At 32.9% G+C, this 25,220-nt stretch overlaps 1 protein-coding gene across 8 annotated transcripts in view; it reads left to right on the top strand.

Moving 5' to 3' along the window:
* Positions 1-25,220, top strand: part of LOC122519900 (glutamate receptor ionotropic, kainate 2) — an 88,475-nt gene that overhangs the window by 36,543 nt on the left and 26,712 nt on the right. For all 8 annotated transcript variants that reach the window (XM_043639694.1, XM_043639691.1, XM_043639688.1 and 5 more), the window contains exons 4-8: positions 331-582; positions 7,463-7,638; positions 7,737-7,790; positions 7,965-8,129; positions 17,113-17,265. In XM_043639694.1, the coding sequence (XP_043495629.1) occupies positions 331-582; positions 7,463-7,638; positions 7,737-7,790; positions 7,965-8,129; positions 17,113-17,265 (800 nt within the window). The remainder of the gene's footprint in view (positions 1-330; positions 583-7,462; positions 7,639-7,736; positions 7,791-7,964; positions 8,130-17,112; positions 17,266-25,220) is intronic.

Below are 25,220 nucleotides of genomic sequence, written 5' to 3'. Positions count from 1 at the left end.
TATTGCACCGTATCGAACGATGTACGTAGGACGGTTTTAGCGAAACATTAAGTTAAGTTTAATAGAATGTCAGTAGGGGATTCTACTATATTAAATTCACCAACATCATAATTAATAATAGTTGTTAATATTTAATAATATAAATATTATTTCTATAATTTTATAAATATTATTTCTTTTATAATTTTTCCTATATATCTTTTTTAATTTAACAATGTTTAAATATGATTATTCAAATCTAAATTTCTGACGACGAATGTAAAATAGATGTGTATGTGTGTATGTGTGTGTACTAATCTTCTAATGAATAAAATAATCAATGGTTTCTAGCGTGCCATCAAGTCAAGCACGGTGTTCAAGCGGTGTTCGGTCCTTCGGACCCTATACTCGGTCAACACATACACAGCATCTGTGACGCACTCGACATTCCGCATCTCGAGGCCAGGCTGGACCTGGACGCGGAAGCGAAAGAGTTCAGTATCAATTTACATCCCGCACAAAGTTTACTCAACGGCGCTTATCAGGACGTCATGGAATTTCTCAATTGGACCAAGGTGGGAATCATTTACGAGGACGATTACGGTAAGTCGGATAATTAATATCAAATATTATTATTATTATTATTATTATTATTATCATCATTACTACGAGAGAAAAAATCTTAACGTTACGATTATACGGGATAACGCTAAAAATCTCTCATCTGTGTCCTTTTTTTATAAGGAGAAAAGAAAACCGGTTAACACTTAAGAAATCACCGGTATAATCTTCGTTAGAATGGTTTTCCACACCCCGTCTAAGAGATAAATCGTATACGATAAAATTTGCGAGAGAAGATGGAAAGACCTTTGGGTAATAATTCTCAGTCGTTGGCCATAAAGCCTTTTTTTTTTTTTTCTTTTTTTTTCTTTTAGGCATTTGGCAGCTAGCTCTATATTTCACTTTCATGACCCTAATTCAAGAAGAAGAAGAAGAAGAAGAAGAAGAAGCTTTGGCTCTGAATATCCCTTCTTCGTTTCATTAATCGTTTCTTTTGCATACACCCTCGAACCATCGTGGAAGTAAGTGAAAACGTTAGAAGAGAATCCTTTTTTTTTTCTTGTTTTTTCTTTTTGTTTTTCCTCCAAGGATTCATCCTAAAAAAGAATCTTGAAAGACACACACCAGGATGATAGGAGAAAAAAAGAGAGGCCAAGTACTCTTACGTTATTTTCCATGTTCCATTTTTATCGCGGAACATTAAAAAACGTAGTTGCATATTCATAATCTCGTCGTGGTGAGGTTCGTTGTTAGGTCACATAGGTAGATATTTAGAAGTACTACTCAATCAAGAAGACTCTTGTTATCGGATTTACGTTCCGAACGCTTGACGATTTAATCTTACTTCATTTTTTTTTTTTACGTCCCTTGCAGATCGTTCTTCCCGATTAAAATTCAAATTAAAGCGTAAACGAATAGAGAGTGGTGGGTGACGGGGGAAGGGGGGTAGGAGGGGTAGAAGGAAAGAATGGGTAGCTCGATTTCTCAACTTTCTTCAAGAATTTAGCATAAAAAAGTATCATCTACCTTTATATATATTATATATATCCAACGCATCTCGAGAAATTAAACGAACTTTTTTTATCCCCAGAAATAAGATTTCATTTTTAAAGATTATTCGAAGTCAAATAATAAGACGTAAAACAATATACATACTGAGAGATTTTCAAAACGAGGGGGTAGGGAGGAAAGGGAAATACGAGTAAAACTCGTCCGAAGCCATAAGTCAACTCGATTCGTAGAGCTTCCTGTTTCCTGGAACATGTAGGTGAGTGAGAATCGATCGAACATTTCGGAAAGAAGAAAAGGTCCGTAGTAACAACATCGAGTCCGTGTCGTTCACCCTAAGTCCTTTTCCGATCTACGAACTTTTCCTCTGTACGTTCATTTTAGTTAGTCCAATTCTTCGATGGGCTAAATCATCAAAATGACATTTTTCTTTTTTTTACAACCGATTTAATGGTATATTTGAGGAGAGGAACATTGGTTGGCAAACTAATTAAAAGAATTTGTATATTCAAATAAATCACACACTACAACACGTGTTTGATGAATTTGTTTTTGAGAAAAGTTATTCGTATGGAAACGTATGAAGGAAGAAAGAAAGGAAGAAAGGACCGTGTCTCGTTCGTTTTCGAATTTTCGGTTTTATTCTAACTGTGGCCTCTAACGATCCGTGACCACTTTGAGCAGTAACACTTGTTACTACTAACACGTTTGTTCAAATTTCTTTCAAGAGAGGAGTACACTTTTATCTCGACAAAGGCGTTTTAGCTACTGGCAACTTGTTTGAATAGACCACACACGAACTAGTTTTCAATTCTACCCTAGGTTTCTATTTACTTCGAGTCACGCATCGTAAAAAAAAAAAGAAAAAGAAAAAGCAAGCAAGCAAACAAACCGATATAACGTAATTCGAATATTCGAAAAGATTGTGGATTAAATGTAAAATATGAACGTGATATAAAAGTTCTTCATTTATTTCAACGTTCATTTAAACCGCGTGACCTTTTTTTTTATGATAAAGATAATTCAGTATCTTCCATCAAAATCGAGAAGAAGATCGACAAATATAGTTACCTTGACAGAAGAGATCCCTATTTTCTTTTTCTTCCTGTCGAAGTTTTAACCCTCGTAATCCGTGCCACCCTCGATTACTTACACTCTACTGAAAAGGGGGATTCGAAGGCATCTCTTTATAATATATATATTTTACGATATCCGAGAACACCTCTAAAGAAAAAAGGAAAAGAAAAAAAAATCTAAAATTCATTCAATGTAAAGTTTTTATAAATTTTGTTACAACTTACACTCACTCTCTCGAACCATTTGAAATTCGTTCGACGAAAAGTTTTGTTGTCTTTGTTTTCCAAGCTTATTTTAATCCTTCTTTCGAATGACAATTAGTTTTAAATGGAGAAAAACAAAAATGCTAATATCCATGACAGACATTTACTTCCTTGGATTGAACTGAATCGAAACGAAGCTTAAAAGCTTAAAGCTTCAAGCATGCCCAGGGTATCCTTCTTTATCGTAGAAAAGCAAAAAAAAGAAAAAAGGATATTCCGCGAAACCGTTTCTTCAAAGACTGGTTCGTACCCTTGCCAACCTGATTCCGTGTCCCTACGCCCTAAGAATCGGCAATGAGCTTTCGAATACGGCCATCACCAACCATTGTGGAACTTCCAAGACTCTTATTCTCCCGAATAAGCTTGCCCTTTTCCTTCAACCTCTTACATTCTATAGCGCCTTCCTTCATTTTCCTCCTGTCGGCCTTTTCCCCCGTTTTCCCTTCTTCTTCTTCTTCTTCTTCTTCTTCTTCTTCTTCTTCTTCTCTCTTCAGCCCCACGTTCCTCGAGAAACATCCAGGACAATGGAGTCACGGACGAGAAAACGAATCGTCACGCCGAACACGCGGTTTCGTATCTCGATATTTCGTTCCTGCGAACGTTCCTAACTTTGTAGACTTTTTTCAAATTCTAACACGATCGTACCAAGTAAGAAAAAGGAGAAGAAGAAGAAGAAGTAGATTCACTTCGTAACATTAATTCGAGCTTGTCTGATAGCAACAAGGAGTAAAAAAAATCAAAAAATACAAAGTTAAATAAAGAGGAGCAAAATAAGAAATAGTAAAAGAATGAAGGTAAATGAAGGGAAGACAAGATTTCAGAAAAAGGAGAATTCCTGACTGAAAAAGGAAGAATCGCTAAGTTTTGGAGAATTTTTATATTTCGTTCTTGAGAAAAAGACTCTCTATTTCTCTCTCTTTCTCTCTCTCTCTCTCTCTCTTTCTTTCTCTTTCTCTTTACCTTCTCTTTTACAACGAATGTCTATAAATCTCTCTGGAAAGCAGCTCACCCTTTTTCTCGCGGCTTTCAACTTGAAATAGCGAAACACACCGAGAGACACGAAAGACCGGTAAATGTGAATTCTTATCACAGTTTTCTACGAAAGATAGAGAATGCAAGACACTCCTCGGGAGAAGTAAAAAATTACAAATGACTCCCGGTTACTCGTTTCTTGGCACTATTTCTCTCTCTTTCTCTCTCTCTCTCTCTTTCTTTCTTTCTCTCAATGTATTCCAAAGAAATAGAAAAGTTTGGAATTCGGTACCAAATGATTCTTTCGTACGATTAATCGATCGAGAAACTATCCAAACTCTCTGATTATTTTTCAACTTAACTTTTATCGATATTTAAATCCAAGAGCTATTCTATTATCTCGAATCATTTTCAGATATACGATAAAAGAAAAATAGAGGATAACATTCTCTTTACCTTTTTCTTTTTATTTTGATTTTATTTTTATTACCTTTTTTGCAGTTAGTCTAATTGTACTTTTTGATATTTGATATGGTGTATACTATTCCTTCTTTTTTCTTCTTTTCTTTTTTCTTTTTTCTTTTATTACCACTCATCCATAATTCTATTCTTTCATCCATCCGAGATTTTTCTTCTTTCTTTTTTCTACAATACAATTTTGTTCTCTCTCTCTTTCTCTTCCTTATATTTTATTTTCTAATAAGATAGTGGGAATATTTCGTTTAGAAGAAGATATATATCGTAAATGGATGTCATTAAAGGGAATAAGAACCGATATGTAATAATTCCACTTTCTCGAAAGCCACGGGCACATTCTCGAAGCATCTCCCTAGAGAAATTATATTTTTCGAAGGACCAGCTGTCGCTTCTGGCTACGACGGTTAGTCCCTTTTTCTTATTTCGTTTTCTCGTTTCGTTTCTTTTCTCTGCATACGATTTCCCCTTACTCATGTTCGAAAACCCGAAAACGAGAAGATTCGGTTTCACCGATGTAAGATTTATTTGGATCTTCACTTTGTTACCTTTAAAGGATCCATTCGAAAAATATTTTAATTAAATTTATTACGTCAGAAAGTTTGGAAAATTAACAACAGAATGATTCCTATATTTAATTGTAACAAATTAAATTTTATTAATAAAAGTGTCACAGGAAAGTTGGACAGGTTAAAAATTTTTTCAAACGTTATTTCGATCTTATTAAACATTTCGTCCCTTCATTGGGACTTCTTCAGCAACTCGATCGTTAATGTTCAGAGTCTTTTACATATTACGAAGACATACTTTCTTATAAAGAAACTGTACTTAACATTTACAAATCGTTATCCTAAAAAAGTTATATTTAAACACGTAATCAAACCAATACTTTTAGTAGAGTATTGGTGTGACACTTTTATTAATAATTTTATTTTTTGGACACGATAAACAATTAATTAAATTAAATTTTACTTATTTTATTAAAAACACATACATACACAGACATTCCGTTTACGGTATCCTACATTGTTATCCACTTTTGAAATAAATTTGAGATATTCCTTTCATTTTAATATTTATATCGAAAATTTGTAATCCTAATTTTGTACGTTTCAACGTGCCCGAGGATTTTTTTCTTTTTCTTTTTTGTTTGTCATCCTCGATCATTTGTTAAAGTCACTTTTCTCGAATGTTGTCAAATAATTAGAATTATCATAGACATATACTCTGTTATGAATTATAACGGATAAAACTCGTTCGTGCGCGTTAACGAAGTAATCCCGAAAAAGTTATTCGTTTAAAAGAGAACAAGAAAGAAAGAGAAAGAAAAGAAAAGAAAAGAAAAGAAAGAAAAAGGGGAAGAGTAATACCTGAATGTCTAAAGTTAGAGCAGGATGATGAATTTGCTTATATTTTGTACAGTACACCGCAACAAAAAAATAAGGGATGGAAACTTATGTAGAAAAAGCATTTCACGACGTGAACAAAAATATTCTAATTTTAATTTGGTAATTAATTATTACGCTAACAAACTGGCTTATTATTTCTCCCCCTCCCCCTTCCTCTTTCTTCTTCTCTCCTCTCCACTCCTGCCTTTGTCAAGAATAAAAAACGATCGTCTGCGCGCGCGCGCGCGCGTGATGAGTTTATTTAAAAAGATTGATAGACGCGATGTTTATTTATCTGAAGGAAAATAAAAATAAAAAGAAAAAGAGAAAGAGAAATATTTATATATAATATTGAAGAGTTGTTGGGGTTAGGTAGAAAGGGTTTGTTGGGGGGGGGGTAGTAGGCGGGGGTTGTGGGCTTAGTAGTTTGGTAGATTTCGATATGTGGATACAACGACGAGAGAGAAAGAGAGAGAGAGAGAGAGAGAAGCAAGTAGAGACGTTAGACGTAGAGATAACGTAATACGCTTTCGAACGGGGATTTAGAAGATCCATCAGGGTTTCGTTTGCGCCGTAGACGTTTACCTTGAAAGATTAGCTTGACTTCGGATGTTCTTGTCCACCGGGAGAAGCAGAAGAGATCGTATTCGATGTCGTGCGATCCTTCGATGTTTGCGAGGGGAAAGTAGGAGGTGGAGGTGGGGATGGGGTGGGATGGGGTTGTCTAGTAAGTAGAAACGAGGGTTGAAAGTAGAGAGAGAGAGAGAGAGTAAGGAAATAGGAAGGAGATGAAAGTAAGACTTGCGACGAGTTGAGTTATCCTGGATCTACTTCCTTCCTGGAAACGACTAGGGAGACTTGTAAGAGAGTGTGAGAGAGAGAGAGTGAGTGGCGAAATTCTCGCAGGAACTTGGATGCGAACGAACTCGAACCTAAGGGAAGACCCACAAGTCGAGATGATACCTTGATTACTCAGGCACTGCAAAGTATTGATTTCATCGGATAGCGCGATTCACGGGTTTCGGTCCCCATTAAACCGAAAGAGCTAATAATAGACGACCAATTACTGAACTACTACAAACATAGACACACGCGCGGGCACACACACACTTCTTTCTCGTCTCATTCATTCTCTCTATTTTTTTGTTTTTTTTTTTTTTTCTATTTATCTTTAGTATATCTCTATTGAAAACTAAGCTTCAAAATTGTCCCCATAAGATGACACGCGTTAAATATTTCGTTTCATTGTGAATGTGGTGCAAGGTTTTGGTATGGTACGAGTTTATGCATAAATTTTCAACCCCACTCTCTCTCTCTTTCTCTCTCGTCTCTTTCTTTCAACCGTAAGAGACCTCGAAACTTCAATATTTTATCTATTCTAAGTTTATCGCGCTTTCATACACGCTCAATCGACCCGTGTACGGTGAAATCTCTTTGCTCGCTTCTGTTACACACCCTGAACCCGTAGACTAAATTATTACTTCTCTCTGGTGATCGTATTAGAAAAAATCCGTAAACTAACTATTTTTTTTTCCTTTCTTTAAGGGTGATTTTATTCGTTCGGAGAAACCACAAAATTCACGTACTCTTTCAATGTTCAACGAGTTTATTTCAATCGTTTGTCAAAGATTTGGAAAAAAAAAATTATCGTAAGAAGTACAATTTGACGACAAAAAAAAAGAAAAAAAAAAAAGAAACAAAAGAATCGATCAATCAACTAAAAGTTCGAACGTGTTTCAGGATTGGTGAAGTTACGTGAACTCGTGAGATCGCCCAAATCTTGCGAGATGGAAGTTCATCTCAGACAAGCCGACCCAGACTCTTACAGTCAAGTCTTGTCCGAGATGAAAAGTAAGGAAATTCGAAATCTCATCGTGGATACGAGACCGGATCACATGCATCACTTTTTACGAAAGGTAAAAGGGAAAAAACGTTTATCGATTTAAACGGCTTACATTCTCTTTCTCTCTCTTTTACATTTTTAAAACTTACCATTTATTCGCAATTTTTACAGATATTACAGCTCCAGATGAACGACTACAAGTATCACTACCTCTTTACGACTTTCGTAAGTAGTATTAACTTAACAGTACGTAGACGAGGGTCGGGTGGGCGATTGGGAGGGGGGAGGGGGTGAATAATGCGAAAGTCATGTAAGAAGAAGGTTTTGTTTCTTTTTTATTTAAGTCTCGTTTTTCTTATTTCTTTTTCTCATGCTACTTCTTTTCCACGTGGCGTAAAGGATATCGAGACTTTCGACCTCGAAGATTTCAAGTACAATTTCGTCAATATCACTGCCTTCCGTTTGGTCGACGCCGATGACGTGGGGGTGCGAGGCATCCTCAGGGATATGGAACGTTATCAGCCAGCCGGAAATACGATTCTGAATAAGTCGAAAGTTATTCAGGTGAGTATACGATTGCTTATCTCTCACGTAGGTATCGTCGCTTGCTTTTATACGAAATCTAGAATATTTTTACGATCTGTTTCACAAGATAAAAAAAGTATATATATATATATATATATATATATATATATATATATATAGTATATATATATATATATATATATACATTTATTTATTTAACACGTTCACGAAAGTACCGTATTTTCCGAATATGTTTTGCCGAATATGTTTTACCTCCTACATTTTTCTTTTGCCGGAAGGAGAATGCAGATTTCAATGATATGATTTAATTGGAACATTTATTGTACACAGTAGTAGTGATACGAATCCGTCTGATAGTAGGACAATCATGCTGCATGTATCACTGATGGTACAAATTGGCGTGAACGTTTTCAAAAATAATGATTGACTAACTCGAAGAAGAAGAAAAAGAAATTCAATTTATTCTTCAACAAATAACTAACAATAAGTATATAGTTTCATTTTATATTATAGCATATCGTTTTATTCGCGTTAACGTTATACGCGCGGATAACTTTGTTGGGTATCTTTCTCTCTCTTTCTCTCTCTCCCTCTCTCCCTCTCTCCCTCTCTCTGAACAAAAAGAATATAATGGGAAAATAAGATTGCAAAGCGTGAAAAATAATAATAATAATAATAATAATAATAATAATAGTAATAATAATAATAATAGTAATAATAATAATAATAATAAAAGTTGTTCGAAACGACGATGACAATGAGTGTAACACGACGACGGCTATAGCAATGACCAACAACGTCTCTCGAATAATATCGTGTTATTAGAATTATAAGAAATCTTTTTTACGAGAATCGAGTATTTCAAGCTTTTTTAAACAACGTTTATTATTCCCTCGTCACGGGGATTTTACTTGAAAAGGATAAACTACGGCTGAACTTAACGCTTGACCTTTTGTTCTTAAAAGTAACAATTTTGTTTCCTACATCGCGGTTAAAAAATATTTTTAAAAATCTGGTTATAACGCTTCTCGAAAATATTAATTAATATTAAAGTTTTATATTTTCAACGAAATGTTTGTTTAATTTTTCTTTTTTTCTTCTTCTTCTTCATCTTGATGTGGCTTGAGAAGAAAAAGAAAAATGTATCTATTCGAATGAGTCGTTTAATTTGAAATATTTTGTCGACTAGTCAAATTCTCTTTTTACTTCCGATCTAGGTAAGATCAGGGGTATAGGAAGATATGTATTATTATTATAATATATACGTTGGTGTTATAGCTATCTTTCTCATCGTTACGCGATTATAAGATCGTAGATGGAAGTAAGGTTGGACAATTTTTTGGAGGATAGTTTTTTCTCTAGAAAAACGTTCTAATCTGCATAGAAATTGGATGAGAAGCTTGTACAGATATATTATGATTCACGCGTGATGAGTAGATTATACGGTCGAAATTTTGTCGCTTTTCTCCTTATTCTTTTTCTTTTCTTTTCTTTTCTTTTTTTATTTCTTTACTCGTTTCTTTTTTGGAACGGTCACACAGCGGTTTTCTTCCTATATATTAACAAATATTACGTAAGGATACTTTGGTCCTACGTGTTCATATTACAAGTCCTTCCCCCTGTTCTTGTCGAGAAAAATTCATCGCACGTAATTGCATAAATCGGGTTTAGTTCGAGCAGAGGGGAAAACTCTCTCTCTTTTAGTTTGGCCATGCTCCCATTTCATATCCGTAGAAGCCGAATAGTATTCGGAGAATATCTAGTCATTCATTTTACGAAAATCCTCGATCGTTACAAACTATCATCATCTCTTTACCTTCATAAAATCGGTTAACATTCAATCGACGTTTGGATCAGTCGTTTTCTTTTTTTTTTTTTTTCAAAAGCACGCTATAAGTAATTTTTGTAATTCGAAATTACGATCGTATCGATCGATTTCGTTATATAATATATTACTAATATATTTTATCGTGTTTAAACATTAACAAAAATATTCAGGACGATAATTTAGTTCTCGTATACTTATGTAAATATAATATTCGATTAATTATTAACAAGTAAACTCACTTTATTACGATTCTAGTCGTTTTTATGTAGAAAAGCGAGACAAAGAGAGAGAGAGAGAGAGAAAATGTAATTGAATTTGAATTAATATGAATTTGAACCAAGTCTATTGTCGTTAATTTCTTTGTAAAGGAACATTATTATCAATCGAAAAGAATAATTCTCGACGAATAGCGGCTAACCTTTTATTTTATAATATAACACAAAATTGTTATTAATTATTGCAAAAAGTTATTACTACTTATCATCTGCGAATTCGTTCTAAATTAATCCTAGTTAAAATAAAAGAAAAAAAAAATTGAAATACTTTTAATCGCATATGCGTCACAGTTAAGTCAAAACAAGAAGAGTTATAATAAATTATGAAACTTGAAAAAGTGTAGTTTAAAAAATTGTACTTCCGTTGTTTATAACCTCGCAACAACTAGCGAGGTAGGTAATCGTTGTCTTAACATTTTACGCGAGCTTGATGATCTACAACGAAGTGAAAAGTTTACAAAGCTACGACGTGGGACATCGGGGAGGGGACGGGACGGGTGGAAGAGGTACGACGCGCGGAGTTTGCTTTAGGATAGAAAATGTGTTTACGAAGAATAATAGGAACAAAGAGGCTCGTACGGAATAACAAAATGTTTTCGTAATAAAAAAGGAAAAAAAAAAGGAGAAAATGTGAAAGACTAGAAACGTAGAAAGAAAGTAAAAATATGAAGCGGGGAAAGGACAAGAGAAAGAGAGAGAGAGAGAGAGAGAAAAAAGGAGGAAAGAAGAAAATATAACTAGATTGTATATTTTTCTTTTGAAAAAAAAAAAAATGATAAAAGTATGAGAGGTACTAGGAATAACAAAGTTTTTCATCCATTTCATATATTAAACTTCTTATCCCTACATTGCATTCTTACATAAGAAAACGCGTTTATAATAAAAAATTAATCAAACAAATAAAAATGATTTTTAATTATCAATTTTACTAGCTAAAACGAACGTTACAATTGTTCACATTTCGCGTTGCTAGACTCGTGAAAAATTTGCCTTCTTATTTTCTTTCGTTATTCTACTTTTAAAAACGAGATTATTTTATGCATTAACAATAAGTCAAGTATAATATGATAGAAAGGGAGAAAAAAAAATGTTAAATGAGTAAACATCATATTATTTTCGATAGTTACGGATAGCTAAAACTTGGAAAGATAACTTACGTAGACTAACGGGGGATTCTTTTTCTTCGAAATAAAAAACCAATATGGTGGTGAATGGGAAAGTAGACGAAGTTTGTCCTTTTACGAGAAGGACTCCTTCGAGTACGATACGAAATCACAGTTTTGTCCGGAAACGCATTCCCCTATGGCCGTTTTACGCACACCACTTAGCTACTTCTTCTAAGTTCCATCAAGCTCTGAATTTTTCTTCTTTCGTTTAGTCCTGTATGTGTTGTGTATGTGTATATGTATATATGTATATAAAGGAACAAGCTAAGCGACCGCTTTAACTTAACGATACCAAAGCGTCTAGCAAGAAGTTCACTCGCAATCAACGTCGTTACATTACCGAGAAAACTAAAGAAAGCAAAGTCGAGAGAAAGAGGAGTAAGAAAAAGTAAAGGAAAGAAAAAATTTATATGTATGTATATATATATATATATATACTGTAAGAAAGAAAGGGAAAGTATAAGAGATAAAGAGGCATCTTTAGAGATGCGTTTGCTAGATAAGCGTAACTAATCCTGTTTTTGTGCGAATCTTGAAAAGAAATGTGGACGATTAAGAGAAGGACTACTGCGATCTTTAATCTTGAAAAAGAAAAAAAAAAAAGAGGAAAAAGGAAAAAATCATAATAGAAGGAAATAAAATATGAACGTATGAAAAATATCAAAAATTTCCGTTGCAACTTCGTATTTATTACACTTATGGAACAACCAATAATTATCTTTTTGATTTCAAATCATATTTTTCTTCTTTTTTTTTCAAAATAAAAAGAAAAATTAAAACGTTCTGGAATGTTGGCCAAAGAATAGGATAGAATTTAATTATCGTGTTTTAATTACGACGACAGAAAAGGGAGAGAAATCTTTGACGAGTGAATACGTTTCCCATTCCCAGAACAGAAGAGAAATGAAGAGAAGTGAAGTGAACTCTCTATGAGCTTTAAACGAATTCGTTCCAGCAGGCAAGCAAGCAAGCAAGCAAGCAAGCAAGCTAGCAAGCAAGCAAGCAGGCAGGCAGCAGGCATCCCTATCCAATCCGAGCGACCAATGAATCACCGAATTCCCTGCGCCATGCTGGATAACCTTTGGCTGTTGGCGCCATAAATCAGACTATCTCGTCCTCCTTCCTACCAAACGGTTTATTATTTTATTTGTCCGTGGCGATAGGCGTCCCAGAGACGGGTTGCTTTTGCCTGACTAAAGTCGCTTCCTGAACGTTGAGAAAACTCTACGCGAAAACTTCACCCTTCGCCTCCACCTCTGCCCCTCAAACACACACATACGTACACACACACACGCACTCATGCGCACACTTGCTTTTGGACTCGTATAAATCAATTATGGTTTCACCGATATCCGAATCCTCCCCGCTCGTTCAAATTTTTTTCCGTTATATTTTTTTTATTTTACTTTCTTTTCCCCCCTTTTCTTCTTCTTTTCCCTTTCACTTTCACTTTCGAAAGATCTCTTTTCACGCATATTATTTTCTTTACTATGCTTTTGTGTTTTTCTTAAAAGGAATATTTGATCGAGTAGAAAGAGAGTTAGGGAGGGGGGGGAGTGTTGGGATGAAAAATGTCGTCGTTTTAAGTCAATAGAATCGTAGGAATTATTTAGTAAGGACACGTGCAGATTCTGAATCTGTCTTGGAAGTACCCACTCGGTAACGTCAATAATTTAACCAAAGTATGCTCGAGATTTCGATAGGGCAGGAGTGGACTTTAAAAATTTAAACGATAGCTCTAACTCTTTCGGTTTACTCTATCTTGGATTACCAAGTCGATAGGATAAAACGTTCTCGAACAAAGTTCTTTTCTTCTTTTTTCACGACGAGTAGTAAGAAAAGTTTTATTTTTTGTACGACGATATTTGTCTTTCGATTTAAATCAAACAGTGGGTTATATCGTGTAAAGAAATCTTTTTTGCATATTGTTTGTCCGGTACGAAGGATTAAAACTTTTGTTTTTTTTTTGCGGAATATTAAGATGTTCGCGTTTAAAAATCTTTGAAAATAATACCATGAGAACGGAAAGAATATATAATATAAGAAAATATTAATGCGTATAATAAATACTGTTTTTTATTCTGACGCAAAGAATAGTAAAGCAGAAAAGTGAGAAATAAGTTTGGAAAAGAGAAAATCTGTATTAAAGAGTTAGCCGGAATCATTTACATTTCGTTTTAAATGCTAATTACTTACCATCGAGTCAATCCAGATGAACAACGGGACTGGTTGCTGTAAAAACCGTCACTTTTAATAAACTCTCTTACGCGAGGTAACTTATATATATATACATATGTGTATACAAGTATACAGGATGATTCTTGGAACTGGGACACACAGGCTACTGTTCTTTATTAAATAAAAATAAAAACAAAATGATAGAGGAAAAATATTATACGTCACAATACGTTCTAACTTCTTGTTTTCTTATTTTTTTACGCGGACGTAATTACTGACACAATTATCAAATGCAATTGCACTTCGTTCTCTAATGCAATCTAACTTTTTTCTTTTTTGTTTTTTTTTATTGTACGTATAAAGGTACTAATCCAATATCATCAATATTGTCAATACTTTACATGATATTTGACACACACATTTTTCTATCGTTATTATTCTATTTTGTACTTAATAAAGAACAGTGACATGTCCCACTTACAAGAATCACCATACATATCGAAAAAAAAGTATAATAAAGGAGTAAAGGTTGACAAACTCTTATTAAAAAGAAACAAAAAGAAGAGAAAAAAAATAATAATAAGAAGAAGATACAAAATATTCGATAATATATCATAAAGTTACAATTACTTTAAACCGTTCTTCCTGTTATTTGTTCTCGCAAAATTTGCTGTGGTAAGAGGAGGAGGTGGTAGGTACAACCGTCTCTCTTAAATCTTCCCCTTTCCTTCTCTCCCCGTACTTTCCTCCCACCCACCCTCTCCCCATCTTTCCGTCTTTCTCTAACCATCTATCCATTCGACGCGTATTCCCCCAACTAAACCAAGCGTGAGGCAATTAACGGGATACTCGGAACTCGTGTACATCGATTCTTCCTGGTGTGTATAGACCAGTTGTCCAATTTACCGAACACCGTGCCAACCCTCCAGGACGAATTAATTGCTATTATTAAGCTCGTCCTTGATCGTACCGATTCTAGCGATCTTTCGTTTAAAGTTCTTCAACAAAGTTACACATTTATCTAAACGTCGAGTTATGTTCCAATGATCCGTTAACGAAAGTCACTCATTCGACTATGATGAAACTTATTTCATTTGTCATGGAATGCCTTACTTACATTTTATGCAAATTCGAAGTTCTATAAGAGAATCTTTGACTTGCCGGATGAAGAAGAATATTGTATATACTTATCTACCAAACGTAGTTACTATGTATTTAACTTTTACAAAGTTTCAGTTAAATTCATTGTTACCCATTGCACGCAACAATCGAAAAGGAAAACGTCTCTCTCTCTCTCTCTCTCTCTCTCTCTCTCTCTCTCTCTCTCTCCTTCTTTTTCTATCTCTCTTTCTCTCTATACTTGTTCGGCTTGCGTGAATCGATCGTGAGAGACACGCAAAAGCTGAAACTTTGTCCTGTTACAGTAAACTTGGTCCAATTAGAAGCACGCTTTAATTAACTTGGTATAGCGTACACGTACCACGACCAGCAACTATCATAACTTTTGGAAAGTTAAGAGATTCCTGATAATGCTTTTGTATTATTTTGTAACTTCATCAAAGGTCTATGCATAATCGTATGTATATATATACATACAAGCAAATTCTATCTTACTTTTTGTAATATTTCCTACTATTTGTAATATTTTATATATAATATTTTGTATATTTTAATTTCTGTATATTTTAAATATATAAAGATTTTATTACCATAACCCCATTCCAATAAATTTTTATTTGGTTTTGAATTACGAATGGTATGCTCATCATGCTAATGTGAATTATGATTTAAATCATAATGATAATAATCATAAAGAATTTTGTTTATAAAAATAATACAAAACGAAATAATGAAAGAGATACCAACTCGGATTAGTTTTATATTCTTTTTTTTTTTTTTCTTTCAGAAATATACAATTGCATATATGTACAGACTCTCATGGGAATGTAGTACATTTTGTATTACTACTGCGACAACTACGAACGCTAGAGACATATTTGCGAATGACAAACTGAAGGATACATCTTTTTCAACTTTTCTTCATCGTGTATTTACTACGTTGTCGAAAGTAATTCATGTAACGAATATGAGTAACACGAAGTCTCGCGACTTGAAATCGCGTGTCAAGCTTTTCTTTTTTTTTTCTTTTTAATAAAAATAAGCTCCTGCCAATGTCACATCGACGACTAACATGGGGTGTGCGTGGGAATATCATCTTGAAAATATCTGTCAATAACAGACTTCGAATATAATCAGGTGAAATTCGGATCGATATTATTCGTGGGCACTCAATTATCGCATTACAATGTTCGATACGATCGAAGATAGATCGATGGCTGCATCCGTTTTCATTTCATTTGATTCGATTTGATCTGATCTGATTTGATTTGATTTGATTCTATTTGATTTGATTTGATTATATTTTTTTTTTCATTTATTCATCGTAATTGTTCCAACTAATACGTAATAATATTACATTTGAATACTTTAATAATCATTATTCATAATTTTGTCCAGTTATAATAATGGAATATCGTATAACCTGTACGGTTAATACTAAAACTTGTCTACACAATGATGGAAGTAACGAGTATGCAAAATTAATTGCTTCGTTCCCTTATCAAGATAGATTGAATTTCTCTCAGGTAGAGAAATTTGAGACAAAGACAGTTAAATTGTCAGAAGTGTTGAAATCGGTTGGAAATGTATACATAAATTTACTTAAGTTGAAATTTCAATAGCATTTGATTGTTGATGTTTAAAAATTCTCTGTTCATCCCCACCCTTCCCCTTCCCTTCTTCATCTTCTTCTTCTTCTTCTTCTTCTTCTTCTTCTTCTTTATCAATGTTATTTAATTATAGATAGTAATTCTTGAGTTGAACAAATTCACATGATAAAGAATAAATGTAGAAAGTGGGAAAAAAAAAATGTGTACTTTGCTATTGTGTAGAAAGATCAAATCGAGAACTCGAATACGGCGAGAACATAAAAGCAAAGTGCCCAGCCGGTACCACAAGCAGATGCAACCGAAACAGAACACGATACTACGTTGAATGTAATGTACTTTTGCATGCAGACCCTGACTACCGACATTGCTTTTTATAGCCTTTCATATTTTTCTACTTTCTTCTTTTGCTCATCGTTCCGTAGCGGTTGCATGAAAATCAAGGGAAAACAGGGTTGGACATTCGCACAATGAAACGCCGAAGTGAGAAAGGTTGAAACGAGAGAAGGAATGCCGTATAAAGTAATGCGAACTATTTTCCATGCGCAAAAATTTCAAAATCTGTAGTTATTTTCGATTTGTTTTTGGGAAAAGTTACTAATTAAAATTTCCGTTATCCTCGGCTTTCGACATTTCGATGAAAAGGAGTGATTGTCGAAAGCACACACAAATTATCGACTATTTTATTTACCCAACCATTTTTCGAATTGGTTTCCATTGAAAATAAAAATAAATAAACAATATTACGTTTTTTATATCTGAAATTTAGAGAATAGATAATAGATAAGATAATAATGTACATCGATTAAGTTGTTTTTATTATTTCAGGCGGAACCAGCTTTAATGTACGACAGTGTGCAAGTTTTCGCAGTGGGTTTAAGGACTCTTGAACAATCGCACGCTTTGAGGCCTGCCAATATTTCCTGTGAGCTCGAACATCCCTGGGATGGTGGATTGTCTCTTATTAATTACATCAATTCCGTAAGTCTTCTTATAGATCTTTATTCATTCCAATCGCTTTTAAAATTGTAAAGAGAAGAGAAACAAAAATTAACTTCCGTTGTTATCGCTGATTAAAAAGTAATTCAAGCATACATTTACAGATATTTCAAACTCTTTATATATATATAGGTATATTATAATTATATAACTTTGAGTAGATAATATATTCTATAAACTTTAAATAGAAATTGTTCGAATGAAAGTTTGCTTTAATCCCTATGAATGTTGAAAATGTTATAACGTAGAAAACATTTGATTCAAATATTCGTAATATAAATTAAGAATTCATTATATTATTTTATCTTATATTATATTATATATCTTATTATTTATAATATGAATATCTTACATTTTTACATTTGATTCTTTTTTTTTTATCTTTACGTTTAAATAATGTTCCATTGAATAACGAATCCTACGAGAGTTTCGATTTTAAGACTTAAAATGTTTATCTTGAAACACACTACAGCGAATTTTTTTTTTTCATTCGAGGATTGGTTGACAGATAGAGCGTGAATTCAACTAGGCGCGTTGAACTCTGAGAGACCTGTTATTCGTTTACACGTTCGTTCGGTTTTTTTTTCGTTTTTTATTTTTTTTTTGTCTTTTGTTTTCTCTTCCCTTCCTTTTATGGTTCAATCACCGATCGTTCGGACAAACTAACATTCCCCTTTCTAAAACTCGTGATTCTCTTAATGCTATATCATCCTTCGACGTCTTTAGAGAATGCTGATACTTTTTAAAGAATCAACGGGCTTCTCCAAAGGTGGATCATCGAGATTTTTTTTTAGAAAGTTTCCAAATTCTTTCCTTCGTTCGAACTATCTCCAGTGTCTTCAAACTTTCGACGAAAAACGAGAGAGACATACTAATTCGTAAATCATTCTAAATTCAACACGATATCTTTCGGTGTGTTTCTGCTTCTATTTTTTTTTTTTTTTTATTAAACTACAGTTTATTTATTCTCTAACCTTTAATAATATTACTAAATATTTTCTTCGACGCGTTTGATATTATCTTTTAAGAGAGAGAAAAAAAGAAAATAACTTCGCAAATATTCTCAACGATTTTTTCCTTCGACTTTTCCCAATGAAATTTTGTACTTACCAAACGTTCCCTATGAACTTCGTAGATGAGCGTTCTGAATTCCAATTGATAGATCGTTCCGTTCGTTCCTTCTTTCTAAAAGATGTTGGAAACTTGACAAGAGTTACTATATTTTTCCAACTTTTTTCTTATCTATCTGAACATCTTTTGCATATATTTACCGAACGACGTATACCGTCATTGAATAGTATTCAGTATGTAATATACTTTCTCTTCGATTGACGAAAATTGACTTACTCTTTTCATCTTTTTTTTTTTCTTCTTCTTCTTTTTCGTCGTAACTTTTATCCAAATCTTCGAAAACTAGAAAAAGATGAAACGAACGTTAAGAGACACATCGAATCTTGGATACTGGGTTAGTTCCCTTGCGGGCAAATATTTGATACGACAGAACGATGGGGAACGGACAACGAATCGAAAAAATACAAAAGGAAGAGAAAGAGAGAGGCAAAAAAAAGATAAAAAGAAAGATAGGAAAGCAATCGTGGGGAGGAGTGATTGTGACAAGATATATTGTTCCTCCTTGCTTCGTTGGAGAAAATTCAGGTGTGTCGAGTTAAAGAATCGAAAGAAAAAAAAATCAACAACAACAAATTCGCGCTTAAATCGTTAAACGAAAAGTATCCGAAATAATAGCAATTATTAAATTTACATTGAATAATAGGATAACAAAAAAAAAAGAATTTCCCCCATTCTCGTCAAAAGTTATGACTTAGCGAATTGTGTATCGAAAATTAACGAGATTTGTTTTTATTAATTAATGAAAAAAATAAAATACGGTATTAAACGTAATATAATCATTTGCTAAATTTTAATTCAACGTATAACAAAAATCGCGCGCAGTCTTCGGACAAAACAAAACAAAACAAAAAATTGTTTCTAAAAGAATTATGGCCTCGCGTATGGGATTTCGAAATTGACAGCGGCGGGAAAGGGGTTCAGGGGTGGTCCGGTTTTTTCTTGAAAACGAACGAAAAATCGCAACGACCAACAAAAAAAAATAAAGAACGAACAAACAGAAATAAAAGTAACTTCTAATAAATTTCAATCAACGGTTCGCACTCGCGAAGTATGGTGCAACGTGCTGTGCGACAGTCTCCCGTGGATAAATTGTTTAATACCGTGATGAACGGTTTTCAAAGCTGCCACGAACAGAAATCACATATCTTTCCGTGACATTGCACTTTTTCCTATCCGATTTAACGACCGTTTTCAACATTTCGTTTTCTTTCGTTGTTCAACCTGTACCTACTTCCAACGCTTTTCTTTTTCCTTCGATTTTATTTTCTAATCACTCTCGAAACGATATCTGTGTGTGTGTGACCGATAATCGTAAATCTAGTCGAAACCAAAAAAAAATAAAAACAAACAAAAAATAAGTTTCGCGAGTTATTACGAATTTTCAAATATTCCCGAAATAAATTCTAATCCTCCGACGTTCGTATTTTTCGACACATCGATATGCGTTTCTTGATAGTTACGCAAATTTTGGGACGAACGGGAAAAGTTACAGAGACGTGAAATCTGACATACGTGTATCCGTAAATGTATACGCTTTACGACTTGGTGCTTTGATGGAATTCGTTAAACAAGAAGAATTTCATACATTTCCCCTTACCTGTTCCCTTTCACAACTGAGATTTGCAAAAAGCATTCTCGTGACTTAGAAAATCGATGAAGGAATTTTCAACGTAAGAAAGGAAATACGTATTTTAACGATTTATATTAAAAATTTGTTTTCTTCGTTCTTTTTCTTTCTTTTCCCCATCCTCGAATTTCATACGTTAGCTCTCTACTATATTTTCCTAGCGCGAGAGATTTGCAAAGTTTGCATGACTCGAAGAAACGGAAAAGGAATAGAAAATACACATTGTACCGGTTTGTGTTATAATCTCTTTTCTTTTTTCTTTTCTCTCTCTCTCTCTCTTTCTCTCTCGTTTCTTTCCGATAACAGAATAAATTTTATTGCTACGAGTGGGGAAACTGAACAAAGATCGGAAATCATATTTTTTTTTTCACGCGCGTAAAAAGAAAAAAGAGAAATAAATAGAATGAGGGTGATAGAGGGAAGGGGGAAAATATGCGTTTCCATAACCGTATGGATGGATTGAGTACTATTTGGAAAGTATAGAAGGAAGGGAAGATCGATACATAAATGCAATTTCGAGTGGGTCAACCATTTCCGTGTTCCTAGCGGTCATCTACCGTAGGGGTATCTCTTATTTAGTGTCCGAGTACGCGATTATCATCGGATGTATATTTAGAGTAGCTCTTTATATGTGTTTAAGCAATGCAAATTTAAATTCACATAACTTTGAAATAAATTTAAATTTAAAATTATATTTATTTTTCAAAGAATGCCTTCGTTTCTTCCTGGTCATTAATTTTCTTCAAGAATTAACTTCTTCTTCTTTTTTCTTTCCTTTCCCAAGAGGAAAAAGAAAACAGAGAAAGAAAGGAAGGAAAGAAACAAAAATTTGCAAAGTATAATAATAATATATTAGAAGGAAATGGATATATAATATTTCGTATTCGTGAAAAATATCTTCCCGGTTGTAATACTTTTTTCTCCGTTTAAATGCACTTTCATGCATATGCATCTGTTCTTGCATATCTCGATGCGAACGAAAGTTCTTCTATATAACCTCGACTTCTCAACTTTTCGTTTCCAACATAAAACGCATAGCAGCAGCTTCTTTATCGAGCATTCGTTCTTCTTCGAGTAAATCCATATCATATATCTCACGTTAAGTTCTCAAACCTTTTTGCTATTAAAGAAGCTTAGTTGCTCTTGTTCTACTTTGCGCCAAGTTTCGCTCTGATCGCGAATGTGGTAATAGTTATCATATTTTTTCTTTTCTTTTCTTTATCGTTGTTTCAAGAAAAACGACGCGAAGTATAACACGAAACGGTTCCATTGTCGTTGAAAGCTCTATTAATTTGAGAAATGTATTCTAGTTAAATTATCGATCGAAAATATAGACTCTTTTTTTTACGATGTCAATTATTATATTTTTAATTAAATAAATTTCAACTAAAATATGCTCTTCGAGCTATATCCTGTGAATTATCATTGAAAAGATAATAATAATAATTACCGAAAAAAAATGCATTATGCACCTATATATATATATCAATATAATTGAGATTAAGTGGAGATAAAGAGTTTTTAGAATTATTGTTCACGTGTTTAACATTAAACGTATCACGACTGGTCATTGAAAATTAAAAATAATCGATGTAAGCAATCGATGTAGCATTACTTCAGTTCAAAATCGGTTTTCTGCATTATTGCTTTACTTTCAAAAAATTGTTTTTTTTTTTATTATTTAATTATGTATTATAGATATATAATTGATTATTATCTGCATTTAATCGTATAAAAGAATAATCATTATTTGATCAATTACAGTATTAATAGGTAGAACATAAAATGTGGGAAGGTTTAGTGTTAACGAGTCTTCGATAATACGTTCTCTGACCTCTGTACTTACAACTTAAATATATATATTTTATATATATAAATATATGGAATTTCATGTCAAGGATAATTCACTCGATACTGCGTCTTACTTATTAGACGATTTTTGTTCAATCACGGCAAGTCGAAACCAGTGCAAATTATAATAGACCGATTCTAGTTTCCGTTCGTTCGAGATTATCATCTTTTCAAAGTTACCACCGTGGTTCAATAAACCAAGATGTTATCGTGTGAATTGTAAATTACAATAAGGAAAAGCCGTTTGATAACAACAAAGATTGAGAACGTCTTTAATAAATGAAATCAAATCGAATTGAAAATAGTTTTTATACAAAATATATATCTCGTAAATTATTATATTGTAAAACGACTTTTGTAATTTATGAAAAAAAAATTTAATTCTTGTTTAATATTATTTACAACTTAATGGTTAATTGTATTTTTGATTGTTTTAACAAATACAGTATAAGAACGGTAGTTTAGTGTATAAGTAATAATTGGAAGTTTGTATGTAAGGAGCCCGCTGAGTAGTTCAGTAGGCATAGCGTAAGATTTATAATCTGAGAATCCAGAGTTCAAGTCCCTGTGCGGGCGAAGATTTTTTTTTCTTTTTTTTTTTTCACTTTTACATCTCTAACTCTTTTCTTATTCTTAACATTGTCATTAATTATTTAATTTTTATTCTTTAATTTTTGTTTTATTATTAATTAATCATATTATTCTCCAATGTTTCGATAATAGAAATTAATTCTACGTTTTTCTATTCGATCCATTAATGCACTTTCTTCAACCCTTTTTTTCAAATTTACCACGATAAAAAGAAATACGAGCACAAATTTCCAATCGGTCAACCAAATGGGAAATATCGTTAAGGTTAATGTATTAGGCCAGTCAAAAAGAGCCAAACTGGAACTTCTTGGAGCTAAGATGCGTAAACTTGATCTAAAGGTAATTCGATGACGCTGAATCGAATGGTGCTAATTTTTTTGCAATCGGATGGCGCGTTTTTGAGAAAAAGGGTTAAAAAGGGGTAAAAAATAGCTTTATCTTAGAATCTAGGCATTGATTCGAAAAAAGTTTCAAACAAAAGTTGTAGAAAATTAAAAAAATACATAAAAAATGTTTTGAAGTTTATCTTTGTATCTGCAAAAATAAGCGAGAAAAAGATGGTAAAAAATAATTGTAGAGTGGGGTGCAAATCCCGCCACTCTCTTGGTCATCGAGTGTCGAACGTTCTGTATACGAGTGCGAATGAGACAAGAAACCTACATTTCTCTCTTTCTATTTTTTCATTCGGTAGCGAGAATTTTTCGTCTTGGCCATCGAGTGTCGAGCGTTCTGTATACGAGTGCGAATGAGACAAGAAACCTACATTTCTCTCTTTCTATTTTTTCATTCGGTAGCGAGAATTTTTCGTCTTCGCCATCGAGTGTCCAGCGTTCTGTATATCTATATATATAAGCGCGGCGTTTTTAAATCGAATCTTGATGCTTATAGCACGCCGTTTTTTTATTTATTATCAAAAATAGTAAACCTTGAATAAAAGAAAAACAATAATTCATTTTAACAGAAACTATCATTATTTAGTCGTGAGTAAAAATAATGAATTAATTTTGTGTCTCGAGACATAAAATTAATTGGTATAATTAATTGATATAAATTCTTTTCCTCACAAAAATTTATTTGTATATCAAATTGAATACATATTTGAAAAAGAAGAATTTTATATCTACACATAAAATTAATTCAAGATAATATACAGGAAAGGATATTCTAAAAACATGAAATTTATTTTTTGTCTAGACATAATTTTAATTCATTTTTATTATGTTATAAGAAAACAGTAATGCATTTTTAATCAGCTTCAAAGTTATAAAAATTGTACGAAAAAAAATTAAATACTCGTCAAGTGGCGCGCTAGCGTAAGTAGTGTCGTCTTTACTTCTCGCGCCGGTTATTAACGTTCGTTTCTTCTTGGGGGGAATTTTTTTTTTGAATCGTTTAATTAAAGTCACACAATATTATTTATCTATATTAATAAACATATGTACTGTGTGTTATTATAATAATGCTTCTATACGTTTTAATATTAGAAATTCAATTTATACCGACAAATCTATGAATATTTAATCGTTTGCTATCGTATACATTGCTGAGTTATCTACTTCAATGTATTTAAAAATAGGAAAAAAATAATAAAAAAACATATTTTATTTATTTCTTTTTTTTTTCTTCTTTTCTTTTTTTCTTTCTTTCATAATATTTATTTTTTCAATGAAAGGAAGAAAAAATATAAAATATATATATAAATAAATAAATAAATAAATAAAAATACCATGGGGTGTTAAAGGGAAAGAAAGAAAGAAAGAAAATGAGCTATTTTTTTTTTTCATAGAAACTTATGTATGTCGGCAACGTTTCTTTTCCCTTCTAATTTCGAAATCTACCAACGGAATCTAATGGTGTATCTTCGAGCATGACACTGCCACAAATCTTCTTCCCTCTTTGTTTATATGATTCAGAAGACTTCCCGGGCTTGTCGGACTCCTACGTTTTTTCTTTTTTAACCGCAATGCTATATTCGACAATTTCTATTTCTTTTTTTTTTGTTTCTTCTTCTTTTTACGAAATAAAAAATACCGAGCACATGTTAGCAGTAGCAAAAGCAACAGCATAGAAATTTTCGTGAGCCGGAAAACCTCTTCTTTTTCACGTAATAGACTCCTTTCTCTGTTCTATGCGGACGCACGTGTTTCTTCCATCTTTTCGTTTTATCTCTCTTTTATGTCTAATTGAAATGTTTTTTAAATCATCTGACCGACCGACCGACCGACCGACTGACGTTTGACATTTTTTTTCAAATGAATAATTTTAAGAGCAAACGTATGATATAATAAATTGCTACCTTTTCTTTCTTTTTTTGTTACATAAATTTTTTAACACGCGAATCTGTAATATATTAATATAATATTTATATATACGAAGAAACGGAAAAAAAAATACTCAGTCAGAAAAATTCATTCTTTGGATATGACATAATAATAATAATAATAATAATAATAATACTTTATTGCATGTTTAGCCAAGAATAATAGAAAAGATCATCGAGGATGTAATACCGTGATTACTTAATTACATAGTGCCGAGATCAGGTGCAGATAATATAATACAACGTTGCAAATATGCTAAACGTTGTTAGCTCTTAAAAGGAGAATCTCGTTCTTGTCCTTGACAGAGAACGAACTATCGTGAATAATGCGGTACGTTGTCCTTGAAATCGAATACGATTCTCGATTCTACAATCTTATGCTATTCTATCTCAAGATTTGATCTACCTCTTACCTTG

The sequence above is a fragment of the Polistes fuscatus genome, unplaced genomic scaffold (genome assembly GCF_010416935.1).
Source record: "Polistes fuscatus isolate 324 unplaced genomic scaffold, CU_Pfus_HIC Scaffold3, whole genome shotgun sequence".
In the NCBI taxonomy this organism is placed as follows: domain Eukaryota; kingdom Metazoa; phylum Arthropoda; class Insecta; order Hymenoptera; family Vespidae; genus Polistes; species Polistes fuscatus.
The sequence above is the reverse complement of the archived record's forward strand: the minus strand, read 5'-3'. Positions and strand labels throughout refer to the sequence as shown.